The sequence below is a fragment of the Metopolophium dirhodum genome, chromosome 1 (genome assembly GCF_019925205.1).
Source record: "Metopolophium dirhodum isolate CAU chromosome 1, ASM1992520v1, whole genome shotgun sequence".
NCBI classification, from domain to species: Eukaryota; Metazoa; Arthropoda; class Insecta; order Hemiptera; family Aphididae; genus Metopolophium; species Metopolophium dirhodum.
Window position 1 is genome coordinate 48,012,846 of NC_083560.1, and position 12,699 is coordinate 48,025,544.

The following is a 12,699-nucleotide window of genomic DNA, read 5'->3' on the forward strand; positions in this document are numbered from 1 at the left end:
AACAGTACACTATTAAATCTAGTAAACGAAAATGTTCTATGTCGTTGGTGTGTAAGATGGAGACAACAAATTCATGGGTAGTGTCCTCTTAAAAAAAAAAATTGAACATAAATCCACAATACATTTTTATAATTTGCCGGAAGTTAGAAATTCATAAAAATTTTTTGTATTCATTTCTAACATTTGAGAATTTAAAAGAAGATTCTTCATAAGTTTTTCTTATTGCTTCTTTAACACAAAACAAATTGTTTTCTTCTGTAAGTAACACAATTTGCTTTTCATTGAGCATAAAAAAATTTTGTGTTTTTTTAAAATTATTAAATTTGATTATTTATTCAATTATGCTGGGCTAACACACAATTCTCCACTCAAAATCATTTTTTGCATACAAAAATCAATCTTTGAATTAAAATATAACACAAGCATTACAATGACATACTCAACAACAACTTTACAGTTACAGCAGGGCGGTACTCACTTATCCACCTTTTTATTTAAGTTATCACTTGTCAGTAATCATAAATTATATTGGTTCAGAAATATTATATACAACTTTTCAAATTTTTTTTTTCTAAACAGAATCTTGTATATTTTGAACAATAGAGAATGTTGAAATTCTAAAAGTTAAAATGTCTAGATATACTGCAGAGTAATATTACTTACCTTAACGTGACACTTTTACCAACAAACGGCATAGGCTGCCAAATCATTGATGAACCTGTTCTTAGACCAATTCCAAAACCTCGATTTTGCTGAAATATAAATGTTATGTTAAAGAATAAATTATGATTACATTTGTAATTAATGTTGTTGATTGTAATAATTAAATACTTTTAATGTTTTCTTTTCAACTGCTAGTGTCCGGATAACATATCTATAGTCTCGAGAAATTTTATTTAATTTCCTAGTCAATGTTTTTGTTGAACTATTGACAAAAGCCATGAACAAATAAATATTCTCTTTAATTTTTTTACTGAATGATTTTAATTTATCTCCATCTTGAGTATCTAAAATTATTTGATATACTTTATATATACTTATATTATTACATTTATTTAATTAAAATAAAATAGCATACCTTCTCTTAAATCCTCACCGTCACCCCTAAAACAAAAACCATAATAATATTAAATCAAAAATTCTTTTATAAGATTTTATATCTAACCAACCAATAATGATTGCAATCATTAAAAATTAAATTATTAATCTAAATTGTATGGAAATGGTGTAATAGGTGTTATTTAAGTATAGTTTTACCAAAACAATAATTCACTGATGAAACATAATGAATAATATTATTTTGTGGGGAGTTATTAAAATTGTACAACATACATTGATGTAGAGGCTATATCAATGTATATTGATAAATTTTATATTATAGACCAAGAAAAGTTATTTAAATATTAATAAGTTTAGATTAGATAACAGTCAGTATATATATGAAATATTTCTCAAAGCCTAAAGAAATAAACAGTTTATAACTTTAACAAGCTCAACCGGATATTTATCACACAATTCAGATACATAATAAAACAGAAAAAATATTTATATTACATGGCTAGTTTACTCGTTTCACCAACAACTGACTTATCCATTTCTTTTTTTTTCTAGGAACAAAAAATAAAGACTGATTATAAAGTATTCAAACTTAAATAAAGAAATTTTATATTTACTTTGTACACAAAATGGTCTGTGTCAGTTTTGTCTGAATCTTCAAGTGAGTCGTCACTTAATTCATTATCTTTTTCCACAATTGAATCTAATTCGTCATCGAATTCATCAAACATGTAATAATCACCAGAACGAATAGCTGTAAATAACCAAACATTTTTTTAGTTAACATTTTAAATACCTACTATAATAATATACAGTAGAACTATAAGATGAACTTTGAACAATTAAACAATTTGACAACTAGTTATGACCATTGATTATATCAATATCGCAAAATATTCAATTTGTTTTTAGTTGTTTCATTTTTAAGTTATCAAAGTTCTACTGTAATATTAATGGATACATACCTACTAAAACAATAAAATCATGATTAAATAAAAATGTAAATATTGTGCATAAAAAAACTCTAATATTATGTTTTTGAAAAAACATAAAAACAATTACACTCCATGCTTTAATTTTATTATTGTTTATTTATCAACTTATAAAGTAAAATAAAAAAAAGGTGGGTAAGTGAATGTCGATCTACTATATAGTAGGTTACAAGTGGGTCACTGTATAAATGTATAATAGATGGTATTAAATTTGAATTCAATGATATAATATTATTGTAGACGAAAAACAATTCTGAGCGGTGACGGTTTGTCAGTGTGGATATTTTATATTATATTTATATTGTTATTACTTATTATTAATATGGTAGCCAGTAATTTGAATTAATATTATAAAATAACAACAATATATCTATAATCGTCATTCTTGGTTATTTGATTTGTAATTTCCTCCAAATTTGAACATAAAATAACTATAAAAAAAGTGTTTTTATATTTTTGAGATTTTTTGGTTACTGAATAACCAACTCACATGGGACATTGTTATAAGTTTCAATCCATAATCATAAAAGTTAAACATTTTATAAGTTTTTAGCTCAAAAATATTCTAAATTTGATAAATGTTGTCAAAAATCGAACTTTACATGCTTATAAAAAAAAACTGTGCCTATGTATTTGTAATATTTTTCAACTGCTATTCAAGCAATATATCAGGAGCTTTATATTAAAGTTTGACGTTTTTTGGCCCAACAAATATATTTTTTTGATATTTATAAAAAAAAACTAGAAAAATTTTAACTTGAAATTGTCCGTAAACAGCTCAAAACAAGTCAAAATATTTTAAATATTTTATGGCGTATAGAAAATTAATGCTAATATAAATGTTCATTGAAAATTTCATGTATCTACGGTCCTTTGTCTTAGAGTTACGCAAAACACCATAATCGATTTTGGCAAAAACTGAATTCGCGTAAAAACCCCCATTTTTCCTTAACTTTTATGTTGTTTTTCTCGTCGCTTTTGAAAACTATTGGGAGTTTTAAATGTTGGCCTGCCAAGTGTACTAACTAGATTCACTTTCCCATAACAAGACACTGTTGAAAAAAAAAAATCGAAGCAGTTTTAATGACCTATACAGTGATGACACAAAAAAAATTAAAAATTAATAAAAAAATAAAAATAAAAAAACACACAACATTGTAAAATCAATTCATTCATCGTTCCGCTCAGAATCTGAAATATCTTATTGAATATATTATAAAAATAATAATAATTATATTAAGCAATATTATTTATTTAAAAACAGTGAGTTTTCTATAGATTTAAGTGATTTAAGAATGTTTCTATCAATATTAGAATTCAATTAAAATTCATTATACATTAAATTTGAATAAAGATTAGTAATTTAATTAATAAACAAATCACTTAAATCTAATTTTAAATATAACTACTAAACTAGTACAATTGTGTGCTGTGTTGAAAATATTTTAAAATCCATGTGCACAGTTTTTTTGAAAATTGGATAAATTTTATAAAATGCAATTAATAATATTCAACAAATATTACCATGACATCTGTTATCATATGTAATCCTATTATACAGATACATAATTAATACAAACATAAAAGAAATAAAATGTATATGAGCACCATTAAACAATAAGTTTAGAAAAATTAGAAAAAATGTAGGTATGCGTTTAAAAAGTATTGTTTTGAATAATGTTAACACTAACTTGTACTCAATACTAATAATAACCTAAGTCTAAATAAAATGGATAGCATAAGAAGAAAATATAATAATTGATTAAGATAATTTTTCACACACATTTTTTGAATAATGAATGTTACAGCCTATTAATAGTTAATAGTATTTATGATAAATGTAAAACTGAGTTTCTTATCCAAACATTCTCACACATGTTAAAATATATTAGAATCATCCTAAATACATAAAAAAAAACTGTATTATAATTTATAATAATTTAAACCCCAAGCCAGAAATTTAAATATAACGTAAACTAAAATGTATTTGAAATCAAGTGCATTAATATTAATTGAATAATTATTATACAAAAAACCAAAATAATATTATTAATAATAAAAATATTTAAAAACAAAATAGGTAAGTTAATCTTACAAATGTAAAGAAATAATTCAATATATTTTATATACAAATTATACATATTATATAAACCTGTATAAAAAGAAGAATTGAACAATTAATTTTAAAAACCATCCACATACTAAATTATTAGAATAACTTATTAATAATGTAAAAATATCATTATTTACTGTTTAAGAGGATGTCTTACAATTGTACAACATAGCAAAAACTGTTTTGCGCGGGATAACTTTTATCTTTCTGTGTTTGTAGTAGTGGCTCCAAAATTTCTGAAAATATAGAGTGGAAAATTATCTATGCAACAGCGTGTCCATATTTTAGATAACATTAATACAACTTAAGTTATTTGCTTCAAAACATTTGGTTTTTTTCATTTGCTGATACAAAATGATTGGAAAAGTGCTATTAAAACAAAGAGCACGCTGTTGCACAGATAAATTTCTTCTTTACGTGTTGTGAAAATTTGGTAGTTCTACAACTAATATGGTGGTAGAAAAGTTGTCCTGCGCAAAACAGTTTTTCTATATTGTACATTTGTTAGAAGGAGATAACACATGCGGGTGTGACATCCTCTTAAGAGAGAAATTGAATTGTTGTCATTTCAAATAAAGAAATGAAGAATTCATAATTGAATAACTTGCTAGAACTACTAGAAATATATATTAGTAAACTTGAAGATACTAGATACACAATGTATTTCAATCAAATACCATTTTACCTTGGTCCTTGCTAAGGCACAAAGTATAACCACCAGGGTTTGGCATATCATAGTTATAACTTGTGTGTAACTAAGTTATGTAACTCGGTTACTTTTGTAACGTGTACCAAGTTACTCATTTTCAATTTAACTTGTAACTTGTAACTAGGTACAAATTAAAAGTTACATTCTGCTTTTTTTGCTTTGATAATACATAAGTAAGTCTGCAAAAGCAAAAAAAAAACCTTTAATTCATTTATTTTGGTTTTCACAATTGATCTGGTTTGTAGAAATTCAGTGGTTGTGCGATTATGGTTGGTTAATCTTTTTTTCTCCTAACATAACGATCATCACGTTATTTTATCTAGCCCCTGACCGGTTAATAATTCTTTATACATTTACCAATGCAACTTTTAACTTTAAATGTAACTTTGTTACATAACTGTAACTTGTATCTAGTTAGTCAACATAAAAGTATCTAGTAACTTGTAACTAATTACATAGTTTTAGAATAACTTGTACCGTGTAACCAGTTACAATAAATTGAGTAACTTACTCGGCCCTGATAACAATTTCATGATGATATTGAAAACTATTAATAAGAATATTTTGATATGTATTATAAGTCATTACTTAAACGAGACCAGAGACTTGGATTTACTGTAAACAAATTAATAATTTTGAAAATATATACAAATTTTTAAAATGAGGTATTTTTGCTCTTACAGATGAATTTTTGGTTTTTAAAACCACTATAATATTGCATCTCGTTATAAAATGCGTGTAAATTAAAAGTTTGGATAATTTGAATATAAATAAGAATAATTGATCATAAAATTCAAGCATATTATGTATTATTTTACTTTTTTCATCAAAATAAATGTATACCTTTATGAATAGAATAAGAAATAGATTACTATACATTTATTAATCATTAAAATTAAATTTAATAATACGTATTGTGAATGTTTTTCAAAGCCTTAGAGAAATTAAATAAAAAAATAACAATATTAACCAAAATCATAATGTTGTATTTTGACGTAAAGAAACTTATAAAATCATAACCTTTCTAGTCACTATAGTATGCTATTAACAAATTTAAGAAATATGTAAAAATATGCATTTATTCATAATGTATGCATTTATATGTATTATTTATTTGATAATTTCATACATTAAAATTAATGAAACTAAGGTTTTAGATTATCTTCTTTTTTGGATTATAGATACAAAATAAATAAATTGTAACAATAATATTATAAGCAGTTTACCCAATTGTATGGTTTACAAATTATGTTTGTAGTATAGTTAGGACATGATATTTTTGTTAATTTTCCAAGCATTTTCCAAATATACCCCACAAAACAAGTTTATATGTAGAGATCCAATAATTCACAATTTGAATTATAATATTAATATTTAAAATATTTAACTGTTATAACTTATAAGTGTGGAAATAATATTATTTTTTTGAAATTTAACATGTAGGTTCGTTCAAGATCAGCGAGTATATAAATACATAAAAATGTACATATCAAATAAGATAGTTCGATTCGGTAAATTATTAAGTAATTTACATTATACAAGTAATTAATGGATCTGGAAAAATATTTTCTTTTAATTTATTATTTGTGCAATAAGTAGTGTAGAATGAATATATATTATTTATCAAATACTACATGGAATAAAAAATGATTTTTAACAAATTTATTTAGATTGATATACTTGATGGTGTAAAATTGTCAATAAGCCAGATGATAAATTATGGATGATATCAAAAAATAAAATAGTAGAGATACAGACATCTAAATAAGTCTCATTGAAAATTGCTAGTAGTTTAGTGAACAAATTTAGAAAGCTAACTCATGTTAGTGCTTGTTTATGATTTATTAGTGTTAAAGCACAACACATATTATATCTGTCTGTGAGAGTACATAATAGTTACAAACCATAGACTTCACATATCAGTTAACAGCGCATCTATATTTCATCTGAAGTTGATTTGGTTTATTTTTATTATTATCTCCAGTTGTATACAATACAATAAGCTGAAATTTGATTTAAAACGAAAATCATCAATAAAAAAAGCACGGAAAAAATATTTGCATAAAATACCATAATTTTTGTGAACACTGAACATAATATGTTGAATACACTATTAATATAGGTACTATAAAAAACTGAGCTGTCAAATAAATAATATAGTATTTTTTTTTTTAAATTTAAATCAATAATAATCGGTATAACAGAAATGGTGTTAAATAATTATATATATATATATAATTTGTATGCATGTTACCATCAAAGTTGATATTTTAGGCAATGATGAAAATTACTAAGCGTTATATAAATAAATCCAAGTAAAATGTTCTTGGTCTCAAACTATTTATCAAGCTTTGCAGACGGTAGAAATATAAGTTTACAAGGAACAGCATAAATGGTACAACAGCCCAAATGGTTTCAAAAAATATCATCACAAAAATAAAAGTTTAATTAATAAAACTAAATGATATGCAGTATACTATAAGGTAGAATTTTTAATTATAAATGTCAAGACTGCCTTGCCCAAATATAATCATGTTATTTAATATTTCTTTAAATATTTTTAACTTTGCATGATTTAGTTAGGATTAATTTTTGTTAACCCATACTAGCCAATTATGAGAGTATCTAAAGTAATAAGATATTGTTATCATTGCCTAGAAAAAGAAGAATCATAACTGAGGTTTATCACTGACGGTAAAATTCTAATACATTAAATTATTATACATTTATGGTAAATTATTATAGTATAGACTTAAACACAATTGTCATTACCAAATATAAATTCCTATAATATTGTTTCAAAAATGATATAAAACTGATTTAGGTAGTATAATATTATAAATGTATAATACTGTCACAGGTAATTTATACCTATCTACACATGAAAATAGTTGAATAAAATCAAAACAGTACCGCATAATGATACAAATGTATGGATACAAACGCAGCAACCATACCTAAGCAAGAAGAACTATAAGAACATTAAACAATTACCAAATATATTAATATTAAGACATTTTAAGCCAAAATTATATATACAGCTAATTACAAAAATATATATACGGTCAAAAGAAAATTGCTCGTATACTGTTATATGTAATATATAATATATACATTATTATAGGTATATAGTATGTATAATGGTTTATGGTATGTGCAAGCAACACGCATTAGCAGAAAACGAGTACACACAAGTATGATGAGACGTTGCCGAGGCCGACCGTTTGCGCGGATACCAGGTAGACGGCACACCCAACGAGGACTGTCGTCGGTGTTGCGTGATTGTTGGCGGCGGTGAAAAAACACCGGAATAAATAGCGCTTTCGTCAAATGACAGAGGCCGTCGGTGCGCAGTGCTGCTGAATGACATTCGCTGCGGGTCTAGGTAACCGTCCAGTGATACAGTCAGGACAGTGGATGTGGGAGTTGGCGGTTGCAGATAAGACAGCGTGGGCGGTTCGTCTTCAAGTGGCGTGTGAAAACTTTGGAGGATCGAACTCCCTGACAGATCTCGGGCTAGGGGAGCGAACACGGTTTCTTCGGCTGTTCTTATTGTGATGTGTGGTTTTTTTGTTTTTGTATTTTAATTTTCCATGTGTACGCAGCGAAAAAATTCATACAACGATCTTATATTATTACAGATTTGTGTAAATGTTTAGTCAAATCAACACAGCTATGATATATTTTCAGAGCAAAAAAATAGTATTAAAAGTGAGGCACTCAACACTGCACCACAATACCTTGACTTAACATACCATACACCACGTAAAATCAAATCAACATCAGATAGTAAGGCAAGATAAAATTAATAAATCATTTATAATTAAGATACCTAGGTATTATAATATTATATACTATAAAACTTTTTTTTTTAACTTGTAAAACATTCATCACACAAGCCCATATACTTTTTATTTGTTTCTTAATCAATACACTACTATATAATTAGTATTTTTAAAATAATAATATTTTATTAGATGTTCATAAATTTTAAATTTTAAAAATGATAAATAAGAATAAAATAAAAAATATCAACAGTTCCATGGATATAGCTCAGTTTGCTTTTTAAAAACCATTCCAGATAAACATTAAAAATAATATCCATACTTCTAAGTTCTAAAGAATTATTAACAACTTCCTTGCAGATTTATTAAGATTATTATAGTAAAACTATATTTATGATGATCACGCTTAGAATTTCATACATACATAACATTAACTTAACCTGCTTGATATATGTTTTAATACCTAATTAAATAGTTCTGGATCTAAATTAGGTTATTTGATTTTAGAAAGATTGAAAATACATAATCATACCTTTTTCATGAGACTCCGGATCCTTGATTCCAAAACCTTGAATTTTCTTTTGAGTAGCTTTGATTCGATCCATTTTTGATTTGATTTTTTCTAGGACCTTTCTTTCTGATTCATGCTGTTCTTGGATTCGTTTTTGTGACAGCTCTTGAATTAATTCAGCTCCTCTAGTTATATTAAAATTTGAATTTGGTTTAATAGAAATTAAATTTGATACTATGTTGTACGAAGAATAAAGCTTAAGAAAAACCTGTATTATATTATTTTAAACTCTATTAAATGTTTTTAAAATTAAATTTTAACTAATCTTAAACTAATTAATTAATTGAATCTATTTGATTTACCTATTAAATATTTTATAATAATTCATGTATATTTACATTTTATAAAAAAATACAATAATAAATAGTTATTACCTAGAGGCTAATATAGCCATTGCTTTTGTTTCATCTACAATTCTAAAGAAGTAATGGCTGTTAAAAAGACGTCTTTGAAAAATTAAAAACCCAAAACATAAAATATCCCATGCCAAACCAACATGTTCAACTGGTATCTCACAATCATCATTGTCTGAAAAATTTTTATTTTAAATTTAAGTTATCAAATGTTTTTAATTTAAATGTTGTATCAATATTTGAAAAGCAACCACAACATATTTTCAAATAAATAACTAAAAATTATTTTAAATACCTGATGACGTTGTAACCGGATGGTTAGTAGAAAACTTTTGTATGCAAGAAATACCAAACAGTTGTATCATCCAACAAGCTTTCATTTTCATGTAATTCATAAAAATACAACCAGGTATTTGGAGTATAGCTTTCAAAGTAATAACAGTAATATTATAAAGTATTAACTTATTCCACCTGAATGAAAATTGTTGCTCAGTAAAAATAAAAATGATACAGATATAGTTTTAAAATATAATGTATACAGTACCATTTAAGAATAACGTTTACAGGTCGAAGATAATAATCGTTGCCTTGCCATAAAAATATGAAAGAACCTATTAGATATCCAAGAGAAAATAGATTAACTCTATTGGTACCAGCTAAAAACACAATGGCTAATGTGAACCAAATAAATCCAATGAGAACAATACGTTTTAAAATATCAAGCCATGATCTAAAAACATATTTATAAACACAACAAAAATAAATAAAATAAAATAAAATATTGTTATATTATATTAAAATCACCTTATATGAGATACAAAATCGGGCACTGGATTTATAAAACTGGGTTTTTCAGCTTCCTCAATAATTGAACGATTTGTTCCTCCTGGATATTCCACATCTATATGTCTTCTTTCTATTTTGAAGACAATAGATTGGCGAGAAACAAATAATAAGACGATAAAATCACCTTAAAAGTATATAACATTTTCTTATTATAAAATATAAGGTAAAATAAGCATAAAACATTAAACATTAAACTATGCAATATTTAAATGATATATTATTATATAAACTGGTCTTACATAATAATTTATATGCATCCGGAGGGGAATCAGGGTCTGGTAAGAACATCCAGTCACGGAAATTCTTCATAATTTCATTTTCATCCCATGGCCATTCTGTAATAAATAAAATAAAAATTATAATGGTCAAATAAGAATTCTAAATTCTGAGCAGTGCCTTTTTGTCCTTATCAGGTACATTCATAGGAAATGTTATGGTTTGTTCAGTTTGTTGTTAATTATTAAAAATAAAATGAAAGAGAGGCGAACAAACGTTAGTCAAATTTGTGTGTGGGAGTCATAATAATTACTCAGTTCATAAAAATTCCTAATTGAATCCAAATACTGGTTACAAAACAAATTGTGTCCATCTCTACCTATAGACTATAATGATTATTATGAGGGCTAGGATTTATATGCAATTGCATGTTTATTTCCTTAAGTCCAAATTGATTGGTTGTCAGATTTGTCCACGATTTGGCTTATTCTCGTTTAAATAGAACCAATTTTTGTTTGCATATTTTTGCATATTTTGAACATAATGCATATTTTTGCATATTTTGAACATAATGCATATTTTTGCATATTTTGAACATAATGCATATTTTTGCATATTTTGAACATAATGTATATAACTGCATATTCATAGATTTTTTTTCATTTAAGTTTTTAAATTTTTATAAAATATTGTTAATTTTAAATGGTGTTTATTTCACGAAATCAATAGTTTTTGGTTTATCCGTTGAATCGTCATAAATATATACAGTAGAATCCGCTTATTTGGGACACTGCTTAAAGGGGACAACCGCTTAATGGGGAAAAATTGTCATAGTCCCGAACGGATGTATAAGTTTAATGCAATTTAACTTCGTTTATCCGGGACAAACCATCGGTTATAAGGGACAAAAATAAAATCGTTTAACTAGATATTTTGGCCTAAATTATCTACTTTCTTATCGAAACTGTAAATATCTAATCTTTACAGCTCTATTATATTTTATATACGCACGTATATGTAATGTACATACAGGTAATTTACTTATATCTTATGTCAATTATGTCAATCATTTTTTTCTATTACCACGATAAGAGTCAACTAGCCTACGTACAAAATCGAAAACCTTTAGTTGTTCTTTCGTCGATGTGTATTAATGTATGTGCGTTTTTATTAATCCTAGTTTGTGTTAGTACGTAACAATATTATGTCTCGTAAAGATTTAACATTGTTTGAAAAAATGTCTAAACTGGATAAAATTAAGGCTCAGCCTCATAGTACTAATCTTTGTGAGTTAGAGAAATTAATAGGCACGTCTAAATCGGTACTAAACCGATGGAAAAATAATGAAATAGCTATTCGTGAACAATATGAAAAATTAAACGACAACAAAAGTGCATCTGTAAACAGAAAAAGAAAACGAGAAGGCAAAGATCCCGATTAAGCGGATTCTACTGTAGTTTTATACTATCTATCTAATCGGATCCTATCTATCCTATCTTATCTTAGTCGAACAACTGATAGAATTACTTACACATTGTTATACAGTGAGACAGCACAGAATTATTTCATTAGTACGTCGTGTGTTGCGTAAATGTGAGGACATTTATACTTAATAATTTTTGAACGGTTTTAATAACAGTATCAGTTTATAAAATGCCGAAAGTTCAAAGTAAAAGTGCCAAGTCACATCATTTTATTGAAGAATTTTCCATTGACGTTTTTAAAACAGATGGTAAAATATTATATTGTATTAATTGTGATCAAGCTGTATCCGTAACAAATCGTTTTCAGGTAGTACCCAGCATTTAAATACAAGCAAGTATAATAAAAATATTAATTTAAAAGCCAAATCTAAACAGTTGTTCATTAAAAATACATTAGAAAACCAAAATAAACAAGCAAATTTTCCTCTAGATTTATGTCAAGCTATGTTAGAAACTGATAACCTCTATGGAAGTTAAATCATCCATCATTAAAAAATTTTTTAGAAAAATATACTGGTAAATATATTTCTGACCAATCTACAATTAGGAAAAATTATGTTTCTACAATTTATGA

General features: G+C 25.8%; 1 protein-coding gene across 9 annotated transcripts in view; it reads right to left on the minus strand.

Annotated features, from left to right (window-relative positions):
- Positions 1-12,699, minus strand: part of LOC132937027 (piezo-type mechanosensitive ion channel component-like) — a 40,180-nt gene that overhangs the window by 6,570 nt on the left and 20,911 nt on the right. For 8 of the 9 annotated variants that reach the window (XM_061003848.1, XM_061003852.1, XM_061003851.1 and 5 more), the window contains 12 exons: positions 10,665-10,760; positions 10,384-10,549; positions 10,124-10,309; positions 9,875-10,050; positions 9,601-9,754; positions 9,188-9,351; positions 8,063-8,413; positions 1,674-1,810; positions 1,555-1,607; positions 1,079-1,104; positions 832-1,007; positions 664-752 (listed from right to left, as the gene is read on the minus strand). In XM_061003848.1, coding sequence (XP_060859831.1) covers positions 664-752; positions 832-1,007; positions 1,079-1,104; positions 1,555-1,607; positions 1,674-1,810; positions 8,063-8,413; positions 9,188-9,351; positions 9,601-9,754; positions 9,875-10,050; positions 10,124-10,309; positions 10,384-10,549; positions 10,665-10,760 — 1,774 coding nt within the window. The remainder of the gene's footprint in view (positions 1-663; positions 753-831; positions 1,008-1,078; positions 1,105-1,554; positions 1,608-1,673; positions 1,811-8,062; positions 8,414-9,187; positions 9,352-9,600; positions 9,755-9,874; positions 10,051-10,123; positions 10,310-10,383; positions 10,550-10,664; positions 10,761-12,699) is intronic. The other variant, XM_061003853.1, reaches the window with a different exon arrangement.